The sequence below is a fragment of the Lepisosteus oculatus genome, chromosome 3, assembly GCF_040954835.1.
Source record: "Lepisosteus oculatus isolate fLepOcu1 chromosome 3, fLepOcu1.hap2, whole genome shotgun sequence".
Taxonomy (NCBI): domain Eukaryota; kingdom Metazoa; phylum Chordata; class Actinopteri; order Semionotiformes; family Lepisosteidae; genus Lepisosteus; species Lepisosteus oculatus.
In genome coordinates, this window is record NC_090698.1 from 6,763,895 (window position 1) to 6,791,614 (window position 27,720).

The window sequence follows — 27,720 nt, forward strand, 5'->3', positions numbered from 1 at the left end:
CTCTGGTAAAAGAGTAATAATCAAGTGGAAAACATTTATTAATAAGACAGCAGAAAGGACAACTCAAAAGGGTGTATATTCTTAAAATACATCACTGACTGGGAGTGGAGATTAAGTTTAGTTTGATCTCCCTACCAAAGAATCCAAGGTCGACACGTGAAATCAGAACATGTGGCCAAGGAATGTGCAGAGCTGGACTGTAAGGTGGTGAATTCAGATGCTGCTTGTGAAAGTACAAAAGTGCCTTAGGCTGAGGTTTCCACAATACAAAAAATCAGAATGTCCTAAAATAAATACGACAACAAGCTCTCTAAAATAATGTTCGGATTATTTATGCTGAACCTGGTCTCCCAGACTGACCAGAACACAGGTCCTTGATCATCTGTGTTTACCTGCGTCTTAACCCAGCTACAGCTAGACAAACACTTGAAACACACCAGTGATCTTAGACAGAGTATAAATCAATCAAAATGTGAACTACCAGCAACACAGCCCGTGGCTCACAGCAAGACCTACAACTGAATCACACAGTCGAGTCCAGCAAAAGGGCAAATTATTTTTTTCCTGCAGCTCGCACACTCAGTTTAGCCCAGATCAGCCTCCTCGAAACTCGATTCAATACTGTGCATCAGTCTATACTTGTAGCAGTCTGCCTTACAACATGGCAAAACCTGGCCTGGATCAGACTGCTGTACAATGGGAGCCCACTGTGCAATGCCAACAACTCCGATTCGGGACCAGAGGCTCAACAGGCCAGAACATACCCTGGCTTCTGTAGTGTTGAGCAGGAACTGTGTGACTCTTTTCTAGGTGGATGCAGATCCATTTGCAGGGTTACCTCAGTGGAACCGATACTCATTCATCCAGCCAGGGAGACTGGATCAGTAGGGGTGACGTAATTACTGAAGGAGTGAAGGAGTGAGGAGTCCCCCACCTCCCAGCGAGGACTTCAGAGCGCCCTTCCAGCCAATCACAGAATCACAATTTTGTGCACAGCATGGATGTGAAAGACTGTATATATAGCGTGCAAAGGAACAAGCAATAGGTTTATCCCATGTTGAAAAAAGAAGACAGAAGACTTCTTCACACCTGAAGAAGGCTCCACGGCCGAAACGTTGTGTTTTCTGTCTTCTCTTTTCAGCAGGGAATAAACCTATTACTTGTTCCTTTGCAGCCTACGCCTGCTGACGCAGCTCCCCACCTGAACTATATATAGCGTGTTTGTAATAATAACGGGGACCATCAAATTAAAAAAATCAACTGATACAGCAGAGGAGTAATAATAATGGCTATCATAAACTAAAAAAAAATGAACCGAGAGGACCGGACTTTGGTACCCCGGTGGTTTCTACAGCCCTGGTGCGTCAGCACCTGGGTGTCCTCCCCCACTTCACCGGGCCTCCGGCTGGGCTGCGTGTCCACAGTGTCCAATCAGCCAGCAGCATTCGCTCAGCTGCCCCCCCATCCCCTGCAAACGAACCATAAATTGTGCAAACAGCTGAGCAGATAACAGAGGGCACCTGGGACACAGTTCACTGGAGCCGGGAAGCCAGCGAGCGGAGGAACGAGAGATTTGGGGTGAAGAGAAAAAGAAGGGGAGCTCTTCTTTCGGGCTCTTGGCATCTCTGTTTCTTTGCCCCTTACTTCCGAGCGGAAGGGAGAAACAGGACAGCGAACCCGCAAAGAGGACTTTCGTCCTCAGCCCCTGCGTGTCAGTCTTTCTGTCTTGATAAGGAGAGAGGGACACAGGAAGGGAGAAGCGCTCTGAGGAGCCACTTTTAAAGGCACTGTAAAGCGTTGGTTATTCGAAAAGGCCCGGGGACTGGCTACAGAGTAGGGCAGCTCCTACTCCACCTCTTTCCGCCGCTCGCTGGGATCCTGCAGGGCTCTCTCCGCCATGTGTACCGGAAAGTGCTCCCGGCTGATCGGGCTGACGCTGCTCACCTCGGCCTTCTGCTGCATCATCGCCAACCTGCTCCTGTTCTTCCCCAGCGGCACCTCGCCGGACATCAAGCACACCAGCCTGCAGACCTTGCTCATGGGCGGCTTCCTGGGGGGCGGCCTGTTCGTGAGTGTGCACCTCTTCGCCCCCGCGTGTCCCCAGCTGCCGGGGCCCCCGTGGCCCCTGTCACTGCAGTGGTCGTGATCCCCCTCCAGCTCCTCAAAATCTCCAACCTGTCTGCTCTGTGCTGGCATTAAGACAAGAGGCTTGTGGGTCACAAAGTCCAGAGGGATCCGCATGCTGTGCTGTGTCTGTCTGATCACTTTCCCTGGTCTGAGTCTTAAACTAGTTCAGCAAAACCCTCAGCTTCAGGGTTTAAAAATGTCCTGTCATTTGCCAAACCGCTTTAAACCGTACGGTGTCGCGGGAAGCCGGAGCCTAACCGGCAAGCAGCGAGCGCAAGGCAGGGCACGCCCAAACAGTACCCTGAGAAACGGTTCACTTTGGAGAAGTTACTGAACTTTGAACAGTAACCCCAGCCTTTGATGGCCACGTTAGTCTCGTGCAGCTGAAATCCCATCAGATTGTTAAATAGCACAGGCTGACCGGCAAACAAACATGGCAGCATTTCTACAGAGGAACCAGTGTCTTAGGGTACGGGGGAGATGCTGGGGCAAACTGCCTACATTCCTCAGTTCCTCCAGGGTTCGGACAGGAGCCCCTCTGTCCCCGGTGTGAGGGTGTCAGTCTGTCCGCCGCCAGGGCCTGCCAGTGAGCCGGAAGAAAGAAGGAAGCTCACTACCGGCCTGGGCTGTGTGTTACAGATGCTGTGTCCGAGCTGCTCCGCCATCAGAGCCGGAGGCAAGGGCTGCTGTGGAACCGGGTGCTGTGGAAACCGTTGCCGGGTGAGAGAAAGGGGGCGGAGGTGGTTTGCAGTTGCTCGCTCCTGATTGGTCATTTTCAGATGTGACACAATAATGATGTACTGTGCTGCTCTGATCTATTACATTCCTCCCTTTCTGTATTCCAGACTCTCGTTCCCCAGCCCAAATTCGAAGCATACAACAGCTGCTCAGTCACTTACCTGAGAGGCAGGGCAGAGGAGGGAGGCTCGTTAGGCTCGTTGTTAATGTCCACGCTAGGTCTCAGGCTTCAGTTGATTTGTTGAGGGCTTGAGAACAGAAAAGGACTTCTTTACACATAGAGTGGTGGAGGGAGGCAGTTAGAAAGTAAGAACAGAACCACGTGGCTGTACTGTTAAGGCACACTGCCACCTTGTGGATCCTGCAAGGAAGGGGTGGGGGAGACAAGGTTTTGTGATCAGGCAGCTTTGAAGGGTAATCCTGTCCAAAAGGATGACACCCAGCTTCCTACTTCTTTTTAGGATTTGGCTGGTATGCTAAGTCTGCAGGTTCAGCTCTGCAGGTTCCACTACTGTGCCAAGGACAATTAGGGAAACAGCACAGCGGTACAGTACATTACATTTAGGAATAAGCAAATCAAGACTTCGAGTGCTGGGGGGTTAGAATGTTTTCACAAAACGTAAAATACAAACGTTTACTTAGTACTGAAAGATCTAAAAAGAAATGACACAAAAAAGGCATTACAAGCTGGGTCAGTATTTTGTATGATTGAAAGAGCTTCCAAACGAAGGCTAGGCGCTCGTGTGCACTGCCCTCTGCTGGAGAAAGGCGGTCACTACACCACCTGCTGTTAGACCAGGCTATTTCTCATGAGCTACGTTGTACAAAACTTTAAAAATGAAAACTATGGTTATATTAATTATATATTATGCTAACAAGAGGGGCACACAATCTTTACTGAAAATCCGCGGAAGACAGACATTTATAGATGGTTTACTCTCACCCCTCCTTAGATGAGCACTCACTTCAATAAGAGACACACTGTACACACAGCTATTTTTGTGACATGAATTACAGTCACTTCCTGGCTAATGCAAGCGCCGAGTGTGTTTTTACGTTGTTATTACCTCCTCTCAGCTGTTGACATCTTAATCATCACAACAAATTAAAAGGGTATTTGACTAGTTATGGTGTCGAATAGTATTTTGAATGCACGATTTGTATGAATAATAATGAATCACAAATTTAACATTTCATACAACGAATGCATACAGCTGAAGGCCCTAGTCTACCTTAGTTCTGGGTTTCAGGCTGATATTTAAAAATAGCAGTTTGCATTAAAAAGGGTGTGTGACCCTCTGTGTCTCTCCAGATGCTGAGCTCGGTGTTCTCCTCTGTGTTCGGGGTACTGGGGGCTCTCTACTGCACCAGTGTGGCCTCTGCAGGGCTGGCCCGAGGACCGCTGTGCTTGAAGAATGAAACCCTTGAGTGGGGCTACCCCTTTGCGGACATGAAGGGCAAGTGAGTGCCCCTTCCTGCCCCTCCGTTCGGATCAGAAGACAATGCTCTAAACCTGAAGCATGCCGTTTTAAGCAGCTGCATACTTCAGATTGTGTTCTTTGGGTTGGGGGAGCTTTTTTTGTGGCGGTGTAGGGAAGCCTGGGGAGATGTTGACTGTGTTTCCCATTTGTACAGTGAAGACAGTGTTCTTCCCCTCTTTTCTCTCTCTCAACCCTGTCACTCCCCTGCCCCCACTCAAAGCTACCTGGTGGACGAGGGGATCTGGTGGAAGTGCTCGGAGCCGGAGAACATCGTGCTGTGGCACATCGTGCTCTTCTCCATCCTGCTGGGGCTGGGCGGGCTGGAGCTCATCCTCTGCGGGGTGCAGGTCTTCAACGGCTGCCTGGGCTGCATCTGCGGAGACTGCCGCAAGAAGGGAGGGAGAGAGGTGGGTGAAGCGCAGTGCTCTGTCTGACGAGAAGCCTCTCTCGTGGGTGCTGGGGTCCCACAGTTGGGCCCAAGGGGCACAGGAGAGATTATAAGTAACTCTTAAAGATGTGTTCTGTTTAGTTCATATACAATAGGGATCATGGGAAGCAACTTCCTGCAGAGTGTGGCCAAGACTGTTGAACTCTGGGAGATGGAGTTTTCTGACATGCTGTGCTGAGGTTGTAGGACGTCCTGCCTCAATGCACCCACAATCCTCAAAGTGTACATTAGGCCCTCATCTAGAAGCTCCACTTTTAATCTCCCACGTTTTTGTTTTTTCCCAAAACACACACGGCTTTAAGGAAACTGGACCTTTCAGCTTTGCTTGTCCATAAAAAATGAGACTGAACCCCTAAAATAATGAATGCGTGCCCTTTCACCCATCCTCTCAATCAAGAATCAGGAATTTCAGGAATCTCTGCTCACACTGCACACAGAAACTACAGAGCCTCCTTCTTTATTTGTTCAAGTCTCAAAAGAACTATAGATGGTCTCTATAATAAGACGTCCCACTACATGTAAAAAATCCTTGCATTTATGATGTTTTTCAAGGTGCTAAGGAGCAGCAACGCAGAGGACTGAATTATTCTGTTCTGGAATTAAAAAAATGTTCAAAGCAAAATCTAATTTAATCTAATCTAATTCTAATTTAAACGTTATTATGCGAAGATTATGATTGATTATGCCTCATTATTAAACTTGAAATCTTATTATCATGCAAAATGTCGTTGATCCAACTGATGGATTCAGGTGTGATCACTAACTTCAAATGCATGAACAGTGTAGAAAGAAAATCTGCCCTTAAGCACCAAATGATTATTGCTGTGGACGAGACCACAGTTCGAAAGGAGCTGGTAATGCTATCCATTTCTGTTTGTTTTATTATGGGCTATACATTAAATACTGTGTACTATACAGTATATAGCTGTATCTGAACTGACTCTAGCTAACTACATTATTCCTTATGGAGAATAATTCCCCTCCCGAGTCTATAAATTGCTTTATTAAGGAATGTAACTGGATTTAACAGGGCCCTCTGTACTGTATCTGGGTAGCTACAAGTAAAACAAACTCAATCTACTGTCATTTATGGTTCCTAACCTTACTTTATTCATTAATTCTCATGGGAAAAGTCTCCCGTTTTTAAGGCAAAGTTTAAGGCATTATTACAATTCCAAACCTCCATATTTCCACTATCCTTAGAGGGAATTACCTTTATACATCATTTCATTTTGTCACGGCAATCTGGATCACTGACGTCCAGTATAATGGGTCTGCCTGTGTATTCTTTGTTCTTATTTATTTGCTTTCTTTGCATTCCAGGGTGATGGAGGTTTGTGAAAGTCACAAGATCGTGAGCGCCAGACAAACCACTCCAGAACAACTCAGTTTTCTTCTGCTTGGAAGGGAGAGAGACCAGACTCCCACTGCACAGCAGTCTGATCCGGCTACAGGAGCATGCTGCATAGACACTGGTTGCTGGTTGCTGGTGATTTCATGCTTATTAGATTAGAGGTTCTCATTCTCCTGACATGTCACGTTTAAGTACTGTAGCAATTACACATTATTCTGCTTTATTAGTAATTTATTAGTTTCTGCTTTATCAGTACAAAAAAGTACACAGTAGCCCTGCAACTGGTAAAATCCTAAAAGGATCACACTGCTATGCATGAGTTGGATCCACTATGTTATTGCAGGGAATACTTCTGATTGGTCAAATCAGATCTGATCATTTATAATAAGATTGCTTTAACTCAGCTTTTTTTCTCTTGGCTGATTTAGGTAGGGCTCTACTTTGAGAACAAACAAGCACAATAAACATGAGAGCTTGGTTATTTAAATGTGAGTCAAGCTTGTTTTTCATGGGGTTCTCTCTTGTTGAACAGTTTATCCATAGCATATGCAAAGTACGATATGCAATCAACCATATGGTTTTAATAAACAGAAACCCAGCTGGTAATGTAATTTCTGTCTTTATTTTGTTGCATTATATCTTCATTATAATGGTAAAGAAAAGTATAGATATGTTTCAGAAAAAGTGTTATGCAAGAAACTTAAGGGAACCCTGTAACATACCATGAGCCTCTCATGAGACAGTTAGGGTGCCCTCAATACTCCCCTGTGTCTTCAGGTCTGTAGCATTGCAATGGTGTAGTCAGTTCAGTACCATTGTCAGGGACTGCACAGCCCTGCTGCTTCTCTGTGGTGCCTTCAGCTCTACAGAAAAACCACAGCATTGTCAGGGTGTTCTGAGCCCTATAGTTTTACCAGGGAGCAATCAGCACTATAGAAATACCATGGTATCGTCAGTTGTTCTCACCTCTATTGCACTGATAAAGTGTGAACAGTTCAATAGTACTGTACATCATTCTACAACATTATCACAGTACAGTCAGTTAAATAACTTTGCCAGGTTTTCTCAGCCCTATGGCATTGCGAAAGTGCCAAACTCTCAGGGGTCTGGATGGCGCGATGCACCGCGCGGTAATTGTATCCCAGAACTGAGTCGGTCAGTTGTAACCAAGTATTATTGAATCTCATTTAAATGCAAGAGCTTTTATCAGCTGTCTTGATTGTTTATCACTCATACTTTGTGGATTGGGGAACATGTGAAAATCCTGTTTCAAGGAAGTTCAGATATAGATTGTGGAAATGCTCAGTTGACACCCCAGGAAGGGTTAGCATTCACACACTACTTAGACCATTTTAAGCTCAGGGCTGGATTTGGGGGCCCAAGTCGAGTGGTTTTTTGCTACTATCTGAATTTTTTTTTAAAAGGAAAATCCCTGTGGCCTGGATGGTGCGATGCACCGCGTGGTAATTGTATCCCAAAACTAAGTTGGTCGGATCAAAAGTTGTAACCAAGCCTTGTTGAATCCCATTCACTTGCAAGAGCTTTGATCAATGGTCTTGATTGTTTCCCACTCAAACTGTTTGGTTAGGGGAACATGTCAAAATCCTATGCCCAGAGAAGTTCAGATATAGATGGCAGAAATGTTCAGTTGAGTTAGGGTTTGCATTCACACACTACTTGGACATTTTTTAAGCTCAGGGATGGATTTTGGTCCCAAGTCAGGTTTAGGACAAGTGGTTTTTGACCTCCTATCTGAAATTATTTTTTTCAGAAACTCCGAAGGGCATGGATGCCTCGGTGCACCGCGCTGCATTTGTATCTCAAAACTGAGTCGGTCAAATCAAAAGTTGTAACCTAGCATTAGTGAATGTCATTCAAATGCAAGTGCCGTTATCAGTGGTCTTCTTTGTTTCCCATTCTTTCTTTTTGGTTTGGGGAACATGTCAAAATCCTATGCCCAGAGAAGTTCAGATATAGATGGCAGAAATGTTCAGTTGACACCCCAAGTAGAGTTTGGGTTTGCATTCACACGCTTTTTCAAGCCCAGGGCTGGATTTTGGGTCCCAAGTCAGGTTTAGAACAAGTGGTTTTTACCTCCTACCTGAAAAGTCCAACAACATGTCTTAGGAAGGTCACCTCCCGCCACACAAGCTCACACTTGCGGGGGTTGAGCCTCGGGCCAGCACCGCCTGGAGGTTTGTCAAGGCCCGGTCGAAGCCTTGGGCATGGACCAGCAGGTCGTCCAGGCACAGCACACACTGGTTCTGCGGGACCGATGCCAGCACCCTCTCCATCAGCCTCTCGAAGGTCGCCGGGGCATTGCACAGGCCAAAGGGCATGACAGTGAACTGCCAGAGGCCCTGGCCTCTTCTTCGGGCGAGCTTCGGGAGCGAGCGGTACCTGCCAGTAGCCGCAGTGGAGGTCAAGGGAGCTGAACCGGGTCGACCCGGTGATGTAGTCCAAGGCGTCGTCTATCCTCGGCAGGGGGTAGGAGTCTTTCCGGGTGACCTCATTCAGCTTGCGGTAGTTTACGCTGAACCTGTCACGCCCTCTGTAGCCAGAGGGCGCTCCTTCTCTGTCCTGTCCCTAGTTTTCCGGTCTGCTGTCCTTCCTGTTCCTCTCTTTCCCTTGGGCTATATATTTCCGGGTCTTGCACTCTGTCCTCGCTCAGCATTGACGTTCGGATGTCCTGAGACCCGCCTAGCACCAGGGCGCCCCACGTCCGCTCCCTGAGGGCATAGGTTTCTATACGGCATTCCTGAACTCTTTGCACTAATGAGCCCGGGCCTTTTTCCGCTCTCCTGCTCCCCACGGTTAGTCCCTTTGGACGTCCGTGACAGAACCTCCACGAGCCTTCTTTTTTTGCGGACCAGCACAGCTGGTGCAGACCACGGGCTCGCGGAGGGCTCAGTCACCCCCGCTGTGGCCATCTTGTCCTCGGCGGCGGTCCTCTTGGTGTGAGCCATGCGCCGCGGTGGGATGCAGATGGGCCGAGCTTCGCCGGTGTCGAAGTCGTGTTGGACCAGGGCAGTGCGAGTGCAGCCCTGCCACGAAGAGGTCCTCGCTCTGGGCAAGTAGCGCCTGCGGCCGCTGCTGCTGGTCCCGACCGAGGCCCTGGCAGCTTCACTGGTGCAGGTCCTCAACGCCGTTGCTTCCAAACAATGCTCGGCCCCCGCCACCGCCGCCTTGTCTGGCCCCCTTGGTGACTCAGGGGCAGGATCCGGCACGCTCGCTCCTCGGCTCACGGGCCCGTTCCACCCCGGCTCCAGCAAGCCTGCGTCCCTCGGCCCTCGCCGGGCCTGCCCTCCACCAGGTGAAGTCGCTCTCCCTGCCTCACCAACTCCTGCCGGCCCAAGTCCAAACTGGCCCCTGCCCACTGCAGCAGGTCCAGCCCCAGGATGCAGTCCTGGATGGGTGTGAGGTAGCAGGGGTGGCGCACTGCTGTTTTTCTTCCATCAAAACCAAAACCAACACAGGATTTACACACACATAAGGCGACAGAAGACGTACACAGGTTTAGGGTGGTAACTCGTTAACAGAAGACTACACACTTACAAAGCTACACAGGACACTTACTGTAAACTAATATAACACTGTTTACATAAGCAGGGTCAGCTGCTGGTCATCGTGCTGACTCTCAGACTCCCCCCGGCTACAACTCCTAGCCTGTTTCGCTGTACCCTGAGTGTCTAGGTGCGCTTCCTCCTCACCACCGGGCGGAGGCGCTACAATATATCAAAAAGCAGGCGGTATGTTGCCGTACGTCCACCGCGTTTAAATGAAGCATACCTCGCTCATTTTAAATGGCTGGATCTGGTTTTTTCCTAATAAACCTGTTTCGGGTACAGTTAGACCCTACAAAGATGGCCGACCGAACTCACAAATTGTACACCCGGGGAAAGCTATATCTCACATCAGCAGCATACGGAACAACCGTATAACACGCAAGACTATATCAGTCGAGATCGGCTCGATCGATGAGGAAGTTTGGGAGAGAAAAATAACTCGTGGTGTGAGAAGAGAATTAAAGGTAGAAATTCTGGTGCTTTGAATGCTGTAGATTGTCATTCGGGAACGATTATTGGATTGCGGATTACTATGTGGTTGTTGGAGTTGTTGCAGACAATAGCGTCTTAGACTAAGATATGGAGACATCTAAAGTTGTCTAAACTTTCAAGGAAAAGTCACGGAGGTACAGTACTATTTTTAAGAGTCTGGCTGATTGTTTATATTGCTTAAACCTGTCCGTTACGTCACTTTTTACCTGACCGCCCCTCTGTGACATTACACCACACACAGTCCAAGTTCCCAGGCCCGGTTCAGACTAGTAACCAGAGGAATTACTGTCTGTAAGTGGTGCATCGGATCATCACAGTCGTTATAAACATAACTAAAGAAGTCAATGCAAGTGCTTTCGAGATGCTGCAACACTTAGTCAGAAAACATTCATTTTCACTAAGGATTTTGAACATAAACATACAGTAGGTTATCATTTTAATGATTTAATTTCTCAGACATCCATCAAACACCAACAGTAATTAAAAGTACAATAATGTGGCAAAAAACTAAAAAGGTTAAAATGTACAAAAAGCAGTCCGACGTTTGCTTTTCGTAGGCGATCCCCAGATAATTGCTGGCTTCTGGTGAAAAGAGTGTACCTGGCCATCTGATTTCTCTTGTGGATCCAGACTGGTCTCTTCTTCTCCTTCCTCAGAGTGATATTGCAAGCTGGATGATATACAAAACCAAGTGCTATTACTTTGCCAATAACTATACCTGGACCCAGATCAGAGACACGTTTCCAGTATAAGACTGGAAGGACAACTGGTGACAGAACAGTGAAAACCAGGCAAGATAATGTTTTTAAATTTGCTTTTTATTGAATTTTTATTGGCCCAGATGCAAATTTCTCAAAAGCTCGGTTTCATTCCCAGACACTGTTTGCAGTGTGAGTCAGTATAGATTTAGCCAGTAAACCAGTCTTGATCTCTGCACAGTGGTGCACTTTCACAGCCAGCCACAGCTAGGTTCCTGTGGAAACTTTTCCAAGGCGGGCTGTGTGCATTCTGTGCAGAGGAATGCACAGGAGCGGAGCTCAGTGATATCATCAAGGGACAAGAACGTGATGGAGCTTGTGCTTTTTCGCTAAAAAATGCTGTTCGCAAAGGGATAAGAGGATAGTATGTTGCAATACTGTATTAAACCCAACCAAGCAACGGATTACACAAGAACACGAAGAAGGTTGCCTTCTGAGGGACTGTTCTTTACAAATATATGAGACGCAAGGAAAGCTTCAACGAATTCAAAATAAATAAAAATCTGGTATGTGGAAAAAAGTGTCAGCTTTTTTTAAGAATCAGTTACAGCTGTGCAGCAATCAGCAGTACACATTCTGTAGTATTGAAGACAGTAATTCATGGGATTGCATAGAAGAAACATGCAGCCATTTGCTTTCCAGTATATGAAATACTTATTGAATATTAAAAGTTTTCCCAGTGTCCACTCAGCAACCATTCATTGTCGGTTTGGAATACTGGTGGTAGCTTGTCCTCATCCTGGTTACACTGCATTACCACAGTAAGACATGACCACAACAAATGGTCAGTTACAGAGAATGCTCTAACTGACCAACAACAGGCCTATTAATGACTGACAGTGGTTTACTGTGCTAAAAGCTTCTTATGGCCAGTCCTTACTCAACAACAAGCAGCCAGGTCACCCTGCAACTCACTGGAGCTCAGCAGGTGTGAGCCTGGTCAGTACCTGGACGGGAGACCTCCTGGGAAAGCTGAGGTTGCTGCTGGAAGAGGTGTTAGTGGGACCAGTAGGAGGCACTCACCATGCGCTCTGTGTGGGTCCTGATGCCCCAGTACAGTGACAGGGACACTATACTGTAAAAAGTCGCTGTTACGGATAAGATGTAAAATCGAAGTCCTGACTCTTTGTTGTCATTAAAAATCCCAGGGTGTTTCTCAAAAAGAGTAGTAGTACTACCTGGCCAAACGTCTCCCTGGCCTTTACCAGTCATGGCCTTCTAATAATCCCCATCTCTGAACTGGCTCCATCACTCTGTTCTCCTCCCACTGAGAGCTGGTGTGTGGTGAGTGTTACTGGTGCAATATGGCTGCCGCCACATCATCCAGATGGGGCTGCACACTGGTGGTGGAAGAGGGGAGTCCCCATCACCTGTAAAGCACTTTGAGTGGAGTGTCCAGAAAAGTGCTATATGAGTGTAAGGATTATTAGTATTATATGTGATTAATGCTGAGTGCTGATAAGAACGTGTTGCCTTACAGGGTAACATTTTGCAACGCTTCCCCCTTCCATTTGAAATGCAGCCCCCCAGACAGCTCATTTTCCCAAAACAACAGTGTGTTCTCCCACATAGCCAGTGTCCTCAGCCAGTCCACCATCAGGTCATCTTAACTGCTTATTGAATTATTAATCTGAACCAGGTAGGATACTTGTTATATGAACCTTCACGGAGTCATATCGCTATTGTGTTTCTTGAGCTGTGTTTCATTGTCTCTTAGAATAAACAGCACAAGACAATTCCAAATGCATATATATTTTTTAAATATATTTTTTGCTATGATTTCATTGGGAACAAAACTCATGAGAAACAGTGAATATACTGCACATATTCGATTCACCTCCAATTAGATTGGATGATGACAGAATGAACACCTCCCATTACCTACTAAGACCTGTCACTGATTACCTTGAACAAGGTACTCTATTCAGACATCTACAATACAAATGACCACATGCATAAATGGTTACTTATGTTGGATAAAAGCATCAACCATGTAAATTAATAAATACTCCAGTAGCAGAAATGAGCTGAGGGCTAGCTGGGAAGGTGATGAACATGGTTCTGAAGGGAAAATGTACTCAAATTGAAAGACTTCACTTCACTTCACTTTTACATGATTTAATTACCAATTCATTTCTACTTTTCTTTCATTTCTGTTTTAAGATACTAACAAGAACATGGAATTAAAAAACTGTTACCAGACACAGAAGCACTGAAATGACAATTACACAGTAACTGTACCCCATGTGTATAATACGTGCCCTTTTCATACAGATCCATACTGTACTGTGGCCCGCAGAGACAAGAAGGTGTTTTTTGGGTGATTCTTGTATCATGTGGTGCTAATGATCACCCTTCTCATCATTATTGTGATGAAGCTTAGTGTGGCAATTACTGTACATGCAAGGCTGCACAACCCCTCCCTAACTCAGTGGGGTGCTGGAGTGGCTCGTCTGTTGAGGATGGTGTGACACTGTTCACATCTTCGCCATGTCAGAAATGGCCTTGCACTTATAGCGATGGCAGTTCAGCGCACCTTAATCTACAAATTGGAAACCAAATAAACAAAGTCTAATCACGACACTAACAGACCTCGCCTAAACCGCGGGAAAGGCCAACCCTCTAACCTAATACGATTCCACAGCAGAGACAACAAGACAGCAGCTGAGTCAGCCTGTGCTGCTCCACCCTTTAGCCACCCTGCTCTCAGACTAACACAATGGGAGGTATGCAGCACAAGGGCATGGATCCCCACTACAGCAGTTAATTGCAAAACATTTTGCTTTTAGCCAAAAGACAGGTAGTGCAGGATTTCTAACAATCAATGTTTCACGTAAGGCTGCAAAGGGAATCTCTTCCCACGCTCCTGCTGAAATGAACCTCACCATCTACGAACTGAGCAGCTTCTCTCTTCTAAAGAGAATTATTGTATCTATGCAAACAGACATGCAATCACCTGAGGGTCACAGTTGCAGTTCCGTTTCAGTGAACCGCTAGCAACTGTGATCTGACACAGGGGAGAGGAACACGACGAGACCGGGAACATGATAGCCTCTTAACACAAGTGTTTTTTATTTGTATTTAAAAAGAAAGCATATCAGAATAAAAAAACAAAGTATATTATCCCAAGGCTAAGTTTTTTGTACAGGTGCTTTCCCTTCCTGTGGTTCTTTATGCACTTAGGCTCCTCTGGGTTCAGGTTTCTCTGAAATGCGAGATATGGTCAGAGATCAAATGACACACTTCTCGCCACAGCCCCTCCGGATGACAAGTAGCGATCCCAGCTAACCGAATATTGTCCAAGAGATTCTGGGTAACCTGAACTTGCATTGTCCCCACACGAGCGACAGTAGTCCTGTTAAGGGAAATACAGGACCTGAGCGCATGGGAGCTGTTCGGCTCTCGCCTCTGACCCCCAGACACCAAAAGGCAAGACCATTCCTGGGAATGAACCCTTGACACGGACACAGGGAAACAAGGAACAGGTCTGCCCAGCCGCAGGAGCCTGGGTTATGTCGTGATGTGTCGTTCTTCCAGCCCAGTGCTTCTTAGCTGCTGGCCCTTCGAAAGCCCTCTATTGCAGCCCTCAGATATAACTAGCATCTTATCTATGACATTGGCCTTGCTCATTAGTTATGAAAGAACGAAGGAGCTGGTTGTGGTATCTTTCTGCACTGCAGAGGATGAGAAGTGCAGAAGTTCAGTAGCCCAGTTCACAAGCGTGGCCTCATGAATGGACTCCCCATTCAATTGCATACAAAAGAACTCATTACACCCAGGCACCCCCGCAGTTCCACAATGGTTATGTTCCATACCACCTGGCTTTCTCTCAGCCCCTCTCGGTAACGAGCACGCACCTGTTAATTAAGGCCAAGTCCCGCTGTCCTGCTTCTACTTCTCCTCTTGACACTTTCTACAGAACAAAAGGGACACCCACTGCAGTACGTACAATAAAACTGTAGTTCAAGCAAAGAGCATCACATCACATCATCTAACGTAGACGTTCACATATCTAAATTCCTAGAGCTGATCTGAATGCTTTTCAGCCATGACTAAAGGAGTACTACTGGAAACAGATACCTGACATTATATCAGACAATGCACCTGTAACACGCAAGACAATGCAGAACAAGACTGCTTCAGGTTACACACATCTTTTTACGGGAAGTTGAATTTATATAAAGTCAAGGACATGAACAGTACCTCTACTCTATTATAACTGTGCAGTCTTCTTCAACAAGTAAGCTCTTTAATTCCCTACACTACGCTGGACTTCTAACACGCGTATAAGTGTAAGGAATTAGCATCATCATAATTAAGTAGAAAACAGCATAAGGTTTATGGAGCCCAAATTATAGGGTTACATTGTACTATTAATGTCAACCAAATGCAGGTTTTAAAAATTTGATTTTGTGTATGTAGGTAACACAAGCTGCTTATTATTGTCATAACTTTTGTCTCACATGGAGAAGGAAAATTCAACACTGGGTTTGACAAGACAGTTTGCAGAAATGATACAGCTGGATTTGTAAAAGTCAACAGGGAGTTAAAACTGCCACGCCTATTACATTTGCTAAGGGTGTTCAGTACATCCTTGTCATCAGCTCTATAATAAACATACCAAACAAACAGGGAAACCACCACACCTACAGTACTAACACAAGTTGTTATATTTTAATATATAGAAGAAAGTAAGGCTAATGGTTAAGTAACTTTATAAACCAGAGTGTGATTTAGAAAAAGCAGCAGAATAGTTTATACAGAAAAATATGAATAACAAATAATGTTTTTAATTGTTCCCATTTTTTATCACTTGATTCAAAGCATTTTTCAAAAGCCACAATGCTTTTAAAAGGGATTTTAAATGGGATTAAATGCAATCCAACTTTATTTGTCATTATACTTACAAGGGTGCATAGTATAGTGAAATGTGTTTCTCATGAGTCTCAGGTGCAGCATATACTGTATATATAGAACAGCAGACAAGACAATAGACAGAAATACAATAACAGTGTAAACAAGAGTATGGTGCCAGTGCAAAAATGTCAAAAACACACAGAGAAAAGTACAGTATACAAACAGGACAAAAACAGAGCAAAAGTAATACGGCAAACAGTGCAAAAATAATACAGCGATGATTAAATAGTACAACTTGTACAGTAGTACAGCTTGTACTAGTACAACTAGCTACTCTTTGAAGGATAGGAACAACAAGCACACAAATTCAGAGAACAATTTTACAACAATGCAAACAAGAATCCTAATTAAATCCAAACCTAGTGCTGCACACTGTTGCAAGCACATGCCTACAGCGGTAACCTCAGATTCTGGAATTAGAAAAGGTAAAACTGACATTGTCTTATTAGGGTTAAGGTAAATATGAGACTAGATCTGGAGCAGTCTGCCTGTCTGAAGCCCCACCACCCTGCCAGAAGGAAGGTTGAAAATTCCAGGAGCACATGGGACAAATCGTGGAATAACAGAACTTGCTGAATAGAAGCAGTTAGAATGGGTTTGTTTAATGCTTCTGCTCAATGCTAAAACAATAACTAGTAAGCTAGTCATTAAACTGATCATGAACTGCTGCTGATGGTGGTACAGTCCTACCGCTGGTACTGTACAGTTCCGCTGGCTGAAAGCCTGTATTTGTTGCTTTTGTGAGCTCGGTAAAGAAATTGTTTTCCACATCCCAGTGTGACGTAGTCATTTCTTCAACTTCCACCTCTGTCGACCCGGAAAAACAAGTCCTGCTGCTTGTGAGGATAGCGCAGACAACTGCAGTCACAACCATTCAAGAGCTGGAAGCAGAGACTATCAGCTGCCTCACCCTCCCGCTGTTTCAGGTAAGATATCTGTTATGTCTTTGAGTTTCCATTCAAAGTGCGTTTAAGGTCCCCTACTTTGGACTTCAGGAACTTTCACACACCAGGCTGCTTTGGTAGTTTAAATTGTATAGTACATAGCTCTTAAACCTGAACTGGATGATAGTAACAGCACTCCTGGATGAAGACCTGTTCATAACTTAAACAGATCCTGAGGAGGACTGGTGTTAGGTGACCAAATTTAAATGATCTGCCGAACTGAAGGATGGACATTTTAATAGCACAATTTCTGTGCCGTATAATATTCCGAAGGTGTATTCACTACCTTTTCTGTGGAGATGCGATTGACTATCATATACTGTTGAATGGATAACTGAGCCCCACTATGAGAGGCTCTGACAAGCGCACTGGGTGAGTGAGCAACACTGGCTTGATTTGCACAAGATGGGCTGCTTTTCATCGCTTAAAAATATACGTGGCTGAAAAATGGGGACGTCCATCTCGATTTATTTCTTGATCTGTATTAGCATTACTTGGAAAGTCCCTGTCCATAGCCAGATGCAGCTGGTTGTGGGGGCTGTTTTGTCACAGTTTCTGGCAGAACCTCAGTTCTTACTAAGGAAATTTCAGAGCCACCAGACTTTTGTGCTGGACCCCATTGAGACAGCTCCAGTATGCTCCCGCTTACCCAGCCAGTTTGGCCCAGTATCACAACCTCAATCAGTGGCACGGTGGAGGATGGGGGAAAGCTCAGAAAGATTGTCCTCTGTCAGTGTTCAGCACTACACACAGGAGTGGTAAGCTCCTCACAGCTGCATTGTAAGCTCTGCTCAATGGTCTTCTCGCTTCTTTGATTATTAAAATATCTTACCACTGCCTGCTTTCAAATTATCATTCATGATTATCATTAACAAATGAAAATTACTTTAAGCTATCTGATTATCTGATTTTCTATCAAGCCTAGAAATTTACCGATGAAACTGAGAACAATTGTCCCCAGCACAGCTCATTCAGGAAGCACAATTTGGAATGGGAGATATGTGGCGCTGTCCGTCTGGATGAGCTGAAGCCCACATTGATTCTGTTGTTGCACAGGTCACCGCAGAAGTCCCAGGGGATGGCCCGTGTAGAAGCATATGCTGCTCTGATGGAAGGACTGGACGAGCTGGATTTCAGGTCGTCTGCGATTCCCTGTCATCTGGTGCTGACGGGCGATGACGCCTTCCCTCTGGCCATGAACGACAGGGGCCAAGTCCTGATGGCAGCCTCGCGATACGGGGCGGGCCGCCTGGTAGCCATGGGGCACGAGGACTACCTGAGCCTGCTCCCCGGATTTGTGGAGAACGCTGTGGCCTGGCTAAAGCCAACCCCGGAGGCTAAGGTGGGCATCCAAGAGGCCTGCCGCTTTGTGGCGGACAATCTGTGCTACACGCCCACCAAGACGGAGCTGACCACCTCTTTCAAGAGCGGGATGGGGGTCTACATTACCACCGCCTATAAAGATGACCAGGTGAGCGAGCTCATTGCTTTCCTGAAGGAGGGAGGTGGGCTGCTGATTGCTGGTGAGGCCTGGCACTGGTCCCAGTGCCACGCAAACAAGAACCCTCTCCTGAGTTTCCCTGGCAACAAAGTGAGCAGTGTGGCTGGTATCTACTTTTCACAACACCAGGGGGAGACTGGCATCGTCGCCATACCCAAGGAGATCCCCTCCAGCTGGCTGGCTGTTTCGTAAGTACCTCTACACAATCTGACTGATTACGTAAGGTAATGAGGTGGGTTACTGTTCAGCCAGAAGACCCTCTGCTGTCAGGTTGATGCCAAAATAAAATGAGTAGCAGTCTAGTTTACGGGTGACATGGTGGTGAAGAGGTTAGCATTGTTGCCTCACAGCTCTGGGGCCCTAGGTTGAATTCCGGACCTGGGGTGGTGTCTGCAGGGAGTCTGTATGTTCCCTCTGGGTTTCCGTGGGCTTCCTCCTACAGTCCAAAGACATAGTGGTAGGATAACTGGCTTCTGGGAAAATGAGCCTTAGGCATCTGTGTCTACTGTGCCCTGTAATGCACTGGTGTCTTGTCCAGGGTGTGCCCTGCCTTGTGCTGGTAGCCTTCTGGTGGACCTGCAAACTTGAATTGGAAGAAGCAGTTAGAAAGTGGATGGATGGAAATATAGTCTAGTTTACCAAACTATGTGTTGCACATGGTACCTTTTGTTTCATTGTGAGAGTCATGGGGCAACATGCCACTGCCTGCTCAGTGTTGTCTATAGCAGCAATAAGTAAAAGTTTATTCCATGCTGAAAAGACCTGAAGAAGGGTCAAACTGCCAAAACTCTGTGTTTCCTTTCTTTTGTTTTCAGCATAAACCCTTACTTGTTCCTTTGCAGCCTACGCATGCTGACCCAGCCACCTGCTTGAACTTCTATAACAGTGACAGGCTGGTAAATGAAACCACAAAGGAAACAAAGAAAAGGGACTTGTAAATAGCTAAAAATATTTTAAACTTTAAATTAAAATATTTACCACAGCTAGCCTCACTTGCCTGCATTCAGAGGCCAAAGGCACCCAGAGACAAGGCAGAAGATCCAGATAGTCTTAGAAACAGTGTCTGGAGGGCTGCCAGCCTTGTATCACAGCGCCCTCTAGTGGGGTGGAAGGAAGCTGGTCTCCACATCCATTTAAAAACACTGACAACAAGTTGAACTATTTTTCCATGCATTTCAATGTTTCTACTAAATTACTTGTAAGAATGTATAAAAAAAAAGCTTTATGAGCATTGTATAGGAGGAGTGACTGTTTTTTTTATTTTGATGTTTAGAAATATGTATGTGAATGAGCATAGCTCTAGCTCGCTAAGAAACAAGTAATAGGTTTATTCCATTCTGAAAAAAAGAAGAAAGAGAACACAACGTTTTGGCCGTCAAGCCTTCTTCAAGTGTCAAAGCTGTAGCTCTGCTGGGATGTTCTTCATCAAGACTAGAAAACGTAACGTAACGTAAGGCACTCTGCCTCCTTAATTAATATTTGTTAATATTAACAGTAACAGTTGTTATTATTAATACTATTTATTTTAAATATTAACAGTTAATATTAATAGAGTTAATATTAACTTACTTAATGCCCTTAGTTAATATTGTTCTTAATTTGTTCCTACTGGGTGCAATGGAAATGAATCAGCATCCTTAATCATCGTCTTTTTCATTATCCTTTCTGTTTCCTTGCAATACTGTTTTTCAGGTTTAAGAAAAAGCTTTTTCTTCCTGCTCAGCATCTAATTTGTATTCTATTCTGACTACATTTTCCTTCTTGTTCCCCCTTGTGGACACTGGCGGCCCCTGAAGTATCGGCAAAGACTTCAAGGAGGACCTGGAATTCCTCCTGGAGGGAGTGAGCGAATTTGACATAAGGGGCGCGGCCTTACCTTCCGAGATCCTGGTTCACGGGCCGCTTGCTTTCCCCATCGGGATGAACGACAACAACCAGAGCTTCCTGGCCGGGGCCTGCTATGGCCAGGGCAAGGTGATCGCCACCACACACGAGGCGTACCTCTCCCACGAGCCGCTGCGGAAGTTCCTCCATAATGCTGTTCGCTGGCTGGACGAGGGTCGCAACGGCCTTGTGGGAGTCCACCCGAACTTGGGTGGAGCCCATGCGCTGTTAAGCCAAGGGGGCCTCCCGTGCGAAAAGACCGAATTCAGTGACAAGTTGAGTGTCTACGTCTGCACCTCCTACAGCGATGCCCATGCCGCCGAGATCCAGGACTTTGTGGCAGAGGGAGGGGGACTGCTCATTGGAGGTCATGCCTGGTGGTGGTCCCAGAACCACCCGGGCCAAGACCCTGTGATGCACTACCCTGGGAACCGCATCCTCAACAAGTTCGGCCTTGGTATCCTGGGTTCCACCCTGCAGGCCGGCACTTTCAAGGCGCTGAACGCCGAGGAGATCTTCACCCAGACCTACCATTTCCGAAGGTCGCTGCAGCGGTTTGCAGAGGACGTGATAGAAGGCAAGTCCCTGGAGACACACGAGGAAGCCTGGCTTCCCAAACTGGGGAACGACTGCGCTGGATATCTCAGAATGAAGGCTCTCGACTGTCCCTCCTACACCTCCATCGTCAGCCTGCTCACTGAGATGGTGAAGAAAACGGGGCTCCCCCAGGCCTGCCAGTCTTGCCCCATTCAGAACTCCAAGGACCAAGTGCTCCTCAAGTTGGGCGTCGAGATCTACAAAGTGTGTCCTGACCCCGACTCTCTCCTCCCATTCATTATCAAAGACCGCGAGGACCTACCCACTGTGTCGGATGTAAAGGTTAAGATCAACGCCAACACTGGCAGTAAGAAAGCTTCGATTTCTGACACACTGAACATTTTAGACAGCTACAGTGGCTTTGTAACATAGTGGTATATCACCTTTTCTTTCCGTGTTGAACATGCTATCTGATATTCTGTTGGCACCAGTGTTTTTCTATACTGTTTGACAGTATTTCTCCATCAGAAAAACAACCTTATTTAATTATCGAATGTCTGCCTAAAATGTTCAACCAGCGTCATAAGTACACCTTGTGTAACCCATTTGCAGAAAACAAAATTCACTTCATGTCCCACAGTTTCTTTACAAATGCCACTAGGGAGCTAATTGTAACTCTAGCACTCTTGCTGGGTTAATGTACTCTTTATACAGTGGTTGTCAAGACAACCTTGAACAGAAGGTACGTTTCCTTTTCTGTTTCAGATGCTGTGGAATGGAAAAGCACAGGACTTTATCTTTCTCCCGGCAGCAAAACCAACATTGTTGTGCCTCCAGAAATCGTTGGAAAGAACTGGAAGGTAAACTCTCTCTCACTGTGTCTTAAATCTCAAAGCAATAATTAAATTATCATTCCCTTCCCTTTAACCAATGTCGTGTCAGTACCCTGGCAATTTACTATCAGAAATGGCCACAAGTTGCTCCTACCTGCAGTTAACAAATAGTCTGGCTGTGGGTCTCCTCCCTGCCAGGCGACCAGAAGGGAGGAAGACCCCACAGAGCTCTGAGAGGGACCCCCTTCAATGCTGTGAATTGCAGGTGCAGATTGGCTGCCAGACGGATTACATTGGGCACTGCAAGGAGCTGAAACGAGCTCCGACAGTCTGCGAGAGCTTCCCCATCGCTTCTGAGAGCACAGAGGTGTCGAACCTGTGGGGGGGGCTCATCTATCTCGTGGCACCGGCAAACGTCAGTCTGGGCGACCTAGAAGTCACTGTGGAGAAGGCAGTCCGAGCACCATACTACAAAGGAGGTATGACAGGGGTGGTGCATTATAGCAGAAGCCAGACAGAGAACTGAGTTTTGTGTAAAGGGGGTCCCCAATATATATATTGGGATTGGGGACTAGAAGGTCACAAGTTATGGGGAAAATCCCCCTTTATAAGAACAATGTAAACAATGGAGGATTAGGGACCATAACAGCATGAACTTTGCTCATGTGACTTGGAATAGAGTAGGCTAACTTTCACCACCAGCCACATAAAACATGAGATAACTGCCTTTTTGTTCAACTTAATTCACAAAGCCAACAACTGCAGGAAATCGTGACCTTGTGTAGCCAACATCTCAACAGTTAGTGCAGAAAAAATATACATCAGGATGACTTATAAATGGGTACCTCCTGCCTTAACAAATTATGTTACAGATCGCTGAAGATCCTTGACAGGTAGGATTGTTTCTGGAAATACAACAAGATAGAACTTATCAGTTTGACGTATGTTTCTGGAGTAAGAGGGCTTTAATCTTGTATCTGAAACAGACTCTGAGCACTGCTTTATGGAAAAGAGCACACAAAAGTCAGAACACAACATGAGAAAGCTTATGGACAGCTCACTTAGTACATCTTTGGTTAAGAGGTAATAAAAACAAGGATCTGGTCCAGTGGTTACTTGAAAGAAAATGGGCTAAGATCATTCGATAACCATGTGGTTAGGTCACTTGTTTCAGACTCCCACACTAGACACACTAGACACTCCTGTTCTCAATTTTTATTTCCCCTCTCAATTTCCCCTTAGTGTGTCCTTACTGTACATCAACTAGTTTGTGTTTCACTGCTGACCTGTAAGGTGGTTTTCAAGGTGAATTGAGGAGAATGATGCCACAGGGCCATCACTGTACCGTGAACGTGACAAACTGGAGAACGTCTCCCTGGCGGCAGTGCCCACGCAGAGATCCTTGCTCCTTCCTCTCCAGGGGAGACCAGCACCTCAGACTGGTTAGGGGCCATTCGTGGTGCTCCCGCTCCCTGGGCCGAGCTGGAGTTTGACAACATCATCCTGGCGATGCCCTCCGAGGCGGTGCGCTGTCTGGACAACCCAGAGGAGGTGGCGGCCCTGTGGAACCAGATCATGAAGGGCATCGCCGAGCTGGCAGCCATCCCCGAGAGGCTCCCCAGGAAGGAGCGCTTCGTGGCCGACGTACAGATCTCCCACGGCAAGTGTTCGCCGGCGCGTGCCCATCGCCGCAGAAGGCCCGCGATGTATGATCGGTCTGTTTACTGCCCTGCCAATCAGTGTCAGCGGAATCTGATTTAAGATGCTTGTCTCGAGCGTTTGGAGTTTTATGCTGGATATTACGAGATAGTAATTCTCGCGTACCTTATGTATTCATGCGATAGCACAATTGTCATATAATACATCCTTATGTGATCATGCGATAGCACAATTGTCATATAATACATTCTTATGTGATCATGCGATAGCACAATTGTCATATAATACCTCCATAGCTACGTGCAGACTTGCACGTGTAACTTCATAACGGAACCATTATGGCTTTGATCTCTACATCCCACAAAACTGATCCTCATGCTTATATTGATTCTGTTCATATTTGCTACAAATTGCAAGATTTCCTTATGACTAAACCCCAGTCGAAAAGTAAATCCATACAAATTCTGCAGCGCTGGACATCGACACAATCGTTAAACCGAAAGTGCCATAGCTTCTAGATGCGTTCAGTGCACAATGTAACAGGTTGTACATACACTGAAGTAGTCGTTGCTATCTCGTAATTAAGAAATAATTTTTCCCTTGGTGACAGCAATGTGCTTCCGTACGCCAAAACAAATTCTATGCAACTTGTTGTAAAGGCAATAAAGGATTGATCGAGGGATCGGGGAATCGAGGGATTGACTGACGTATTTAAGCTGATTTTTTTTTTCTTAGGTTGGATGCACGCTGGATACCCTGTTATGATGCACTCAACTGCAGCCAAAAACTTAATTGACCTGGACCTCATTAAAAACAGTGGGCTGTGGGGACCCATCCACGAACTGGGACACAACCAGCAGAGAGGAGCGTGGGAGTTCCCTCCACACACCACCGAGTGCACATGCAACCTGTGGTCGCTCTACATCCACGAGACCGTGCTGGGCAAGGAGAAGCACAGAGCCCACGAGGCCTGTACGCCCCAAAACCGAGAGGAGAGAACCCGTCATTTTGTGGAGAAGGGTCGAAGCCTGAATGACTGGAGTGTGTTCACTGCTCTGGAGACCTACATGCAGGTAAAGGAAGCATATGCAGGGACAGAAAGGTTTCTGAATTATTTCTTCCTTCTCCTGATTGGTGTATAGGTGTTCTATATGGGCATAATGGCAGCCCTGTGTCATGGGTGTGATGGATATAGTGCGCCCCCTGCTGTTTGTGAAGTGCTTTGCAATCCTCTGGGTTGGAAAGATCTCTATACAGTAAATGCTATTAATCACTTTTACTTGATGATGTAAAAGTAAGTAAAAACTGTCCATATTGCAAAAAAGTATATGGTAAGCTGGTACTATCGCTGCTAAAAAAACAATAGCACAATACTGGCTGACCTCTATCGCTCTTCCTCGGCGTCAGCAGACTTTTATGTTTTTGAGAATTTTATTTTTGGAACTTTCCAGTCTGCATCCTTGGTGCTAAAACACAGAGAGTCAGCATGTATCCAAGATAAATCACTATTATAGGTTTATTATATGTGCATATTTCATGTGCACTAGATATAGTTGTGGTTTGTGACTGTGTTTGGTTTTCTTCTTTCTGAGAGCGGATTGCCATTGTAGGGAGGTAAGAGGGTTTGATATGTTTTGTTCTGTTCTCATTTTGCGATCGGAGTTTTGGTGATTGTCGATAGTAATAATAATAATAAACAATTTAACACAAAGAAATGCTATTTTATTACCCCTGTCTTGCAGCTCCAGGAGGAGTTCGGCTGGGAAGCTTTGAAGAAAGTCTTTGCGACCTACCACCTCATGAGCAACATCCCCAATAACAACACAGGCAAGATGAACCTGTACGCTGAGACGTTCTCCACGGTGGTCGGCAGGAACCTGGCTCCTTTCTTCAGGTCCTGGGGCTGGCCCATTGAGGAGGGCGTAGAGAAACGCCTGTCGGAGCTGCCGGAGTGGAGCGAGCATCCAATGACCAAATACGCCTGAGCAGAGCACGACATCACGCTGGCTAGTGTCAGACTGCTCTGCTCCCAGACCAGGCCCACAGGAGGCCCGGTCAGTTACCCCGTGTGATGAATGTGTCACCCACACACATGGTGCTATCATATGACGTTGCAACATGTGAGCAGGTCCCACACTTTGTTTGAGCTTATACCCCTTGGAAATGGGCTGCTTTGGTGTTACAGGTGCGCGCAGGTGCTTTGGTGTGTTCATTGCAGGCTTTCCGTTATATTGCTGAGAGAGGTCGCGAGAGATATTGCCGCTCATTCGTTCCCTGGGAATTGACTGATCCCAGGAATATTCAAACAATCCAAACAATCGATACAAATCCAAACGATCCGCATAAACAAACGGAGCTGGACTGGGGTCTTGCCCTGCGCCTGTTGCTTGCCCGGATAGGCTCCGGCTCCCCTAGGACCCTGAATTGGATAAAGAGGTTAGAAAATGGATTTACGCGTAAATAAAATTGTATTTATCGTTACGTGACGTATGGGAGGATTTTACATAAGGCCAATTCACAGAGTCTGGGGAGGGGTAGTGTAAATTAGTTTTGAATTCAGATAGAGGGAGAGAACGATAAATTTAATTCGTGCATGAAACCTGACTTGTTTGTGAATCTGAACCTCCCCTTGAACTACTTTCATTTTTCTACACGTGCAGAGTAGAGGAGAAAGCGAGAAACTATTGTGCTTCCACCTCAATTATCTCGAATACCTTGATTCATAAAAACATACTTCAGATTCTAAATATTTTAGAATACATACACGTATTTACAGTTCATAGGGTTTCCCCCCCAAATAACAGGTTTGGTAAAAAAAACATTGAAATGACTAAATTAAGTTTTTACTGTAATTTACCACAATATCAGGTTTGGTAACAGGTTTCATATTGTTCAAAAACTTTAAAAATGCAATAATAAAACGCCAAATTACACTATACATGGGAACTCGCCATACTGTGCACTCAGCTCACTGGCGTTTCATACAGTAACGGAGCTCGAGTCCACAACAGTTACTTTTAAAGTATCTATTTTATCTACTTTCTATGAATATTCTTCCCACAGGCATCACAATATCATAACCTGAACGCTGAATAATAATTTAGCTACGCTATTCTCACTAAATTTAACTTTAAAAATAGTACAAAACATTGAGGTAGCTTCTACACAAACATTTCAATCAAAGCAATCTTTACGTTCCTTCTTTTCAGTATTTTTCCCCACTAACGTTCAGGTGTAACATATCGTAAATCTGAAATGACATAATTTTAATTTTGACAGCTGTGGTTCGGAAAAACATCGACCTGACAGTAGAGAACAGACGCCGGTAAAGCGAGAATTTACAACCACTTTAAGAAACTGGTATTTCGTGTCCCGTTAATAGGTGAAATAGTGCACATTTCCAAACACATACGTTGTTACGAACGTAAATCACGGTCTAATCTTTTTTTCTGGGTTTAAATTTTTTCTTCAAAAAATGTTTTAAAAAAAAGTATTCAAACTCACAGTTCAATGTTTGCGGTTCCTAACGGTCAATTACGCCATCTTCAGACACCCAACCAATCCATCTCAACTGCGGTTCTACAGGTGATGGAAGTTTGTTTTCCGAGTCTTCCTTAAAATGTACCTACCGTATTTAGTCTAGGAATTGGTTAGATCGTCTTTTTGAAGAAAACAGGGGACTCATACTGTATTTTGCATTAACCTTTATAATGTAATGCTTACTGCCGCCATTGAGTGTGAAAGCCGGCTTATCAGAGCGGTGACGTCACTGCCCTTCCCTGTAATAGCAGGACCACAGACGCTGGGCTGGAGGGAGATCTCTCTTTAGCTCAACAGGCTGAGTGACGCCGGAAGCCCGGTTCGATTCCCCGACGGTGGGGGGCTAACTTGATGCAGCAGCAGGTGAGGGCGCCCACGTGAACCCCGAAGTGTTACAGTAACATTAAATCCATCCAGGTCATGTTTGGGGTAGATACTGCACAGTATGTTGTACTTTCATATCACCAGTTTGTTACCAACACTGTGTTTATAAAAACTGACAACAAAAGCAAGAGAAGCTAACTAACTGAGACATAATGTACAGAGAGCCCTCTTCACCACTGGATTCCCAGATAAACCAAATCTTCTCATGTAATGGGCTCTGAAGGGACTTCATCACAGGAAGCTTTAATATACAGTACAATGTGGGTGTTTTTCATGTTCATGATTTGTATGCACTCAGGTCGGTGTCAGACTGATTATTATAAAGACTAAATGTTGTACTGATATGAAATGTATTATGCAACCTCTATTATTAACTCCTGGGCCCTATCTCTCTTTTGCAGCAACAAAATTAAATATTCTTAATCAAAACAAATTCTTACTTTGGTGAAAGTATTTGTCAGCATCCTTTATTTGACACAATGGGCACTAACAGTTTTGGAGAGCAAGGGTGTAAGGGGAGAGAGAGAAAGACAGGGAGACAGCGCAGAGAGTACATG

The 27,720-nt window shown here is 45.5% G+C and overlaps 2 protein-coding genes across 5 annotated transcripts; both read left to right on the forward strand.

The window, feature by feature from the left end:
• Positions 1-1,491: 1,491 nt before the first annotated feature.
• tm4sf5 (transmembrane 4 L six family member 5) lies at positions 1,492-6,759 on the forward strand. The gene is made up of 5 exons (XM_006627470.3): positions 1,492-2,068; positions 2,767-2,847; positions 4,178-4,326; positions 4,567-4,753; positions 6,118-6,759. The coding sequence occupies exons 1-5, from the start codon at positions 1,898-1,900 to the stop codon at positions 6,133-6,135; spliced, it is 606 nt and encodes a 201-aa protein (XP_006627533.3). The 5' UTR covers positions 1,492-1,897; the 3' UTR covers positions 6,136-6,759.
• Positions 6,760-9,929: 3,170 nt separating this feature from the next.
• LOC102686321 (TRPM8 channel-associated factor homolog) lies at positions 9,930-27,596 on the forward strand. 4 transcript variants are annotated; one of them, XM_006627452.3, is made up of 9 exons: positions 9,934-10,997; positions 16,658-16,807; positions 17,882-18,514; positions 20,123-21,114; positions 21,513-21,607; positions 21,846-22,059; positions 23,001-23,240; positions 23,975-24,312; positions 24,982-27,596. In XM_006627452.3, exons 3-9 carry the CDS (start codon positions 17,904-17,906, stop codon positions 25,222-25,224), a joined length of 2,733 nt encoding a protein of 910 aa, XP_006627515.2. In that variant the 5' UTR covers positions 9,934-10,997; positions 16,658-16,807; positions 17,882-17,903; the 3' UTR covers positions 25,225-27,596. The 4 variants fall into 4 exon arrangements, with proteins under 4 accessions (XP_069042617.1, XP_069042618.1, XP_069042619.1 ...); XM_069186516.1 differs by lacking the exons at positions 23,975-24,312; positions 24,982-27,596 and having other exon boundaries at positions 9,930-10,340; positions 10,863-10,997; positions 23,001-23,375; XM_069186517.1 differs by lacking the exons at positions 23,975-24,312; positions 24,982-27,596 and having other exon boundaries at positions 9,930-10,178; positions 10,863-10,997; positions 23,001-23,375.
• The last annotated feature ends 124 nt before the right edge of the window (positions 27,597-27,720 follow it).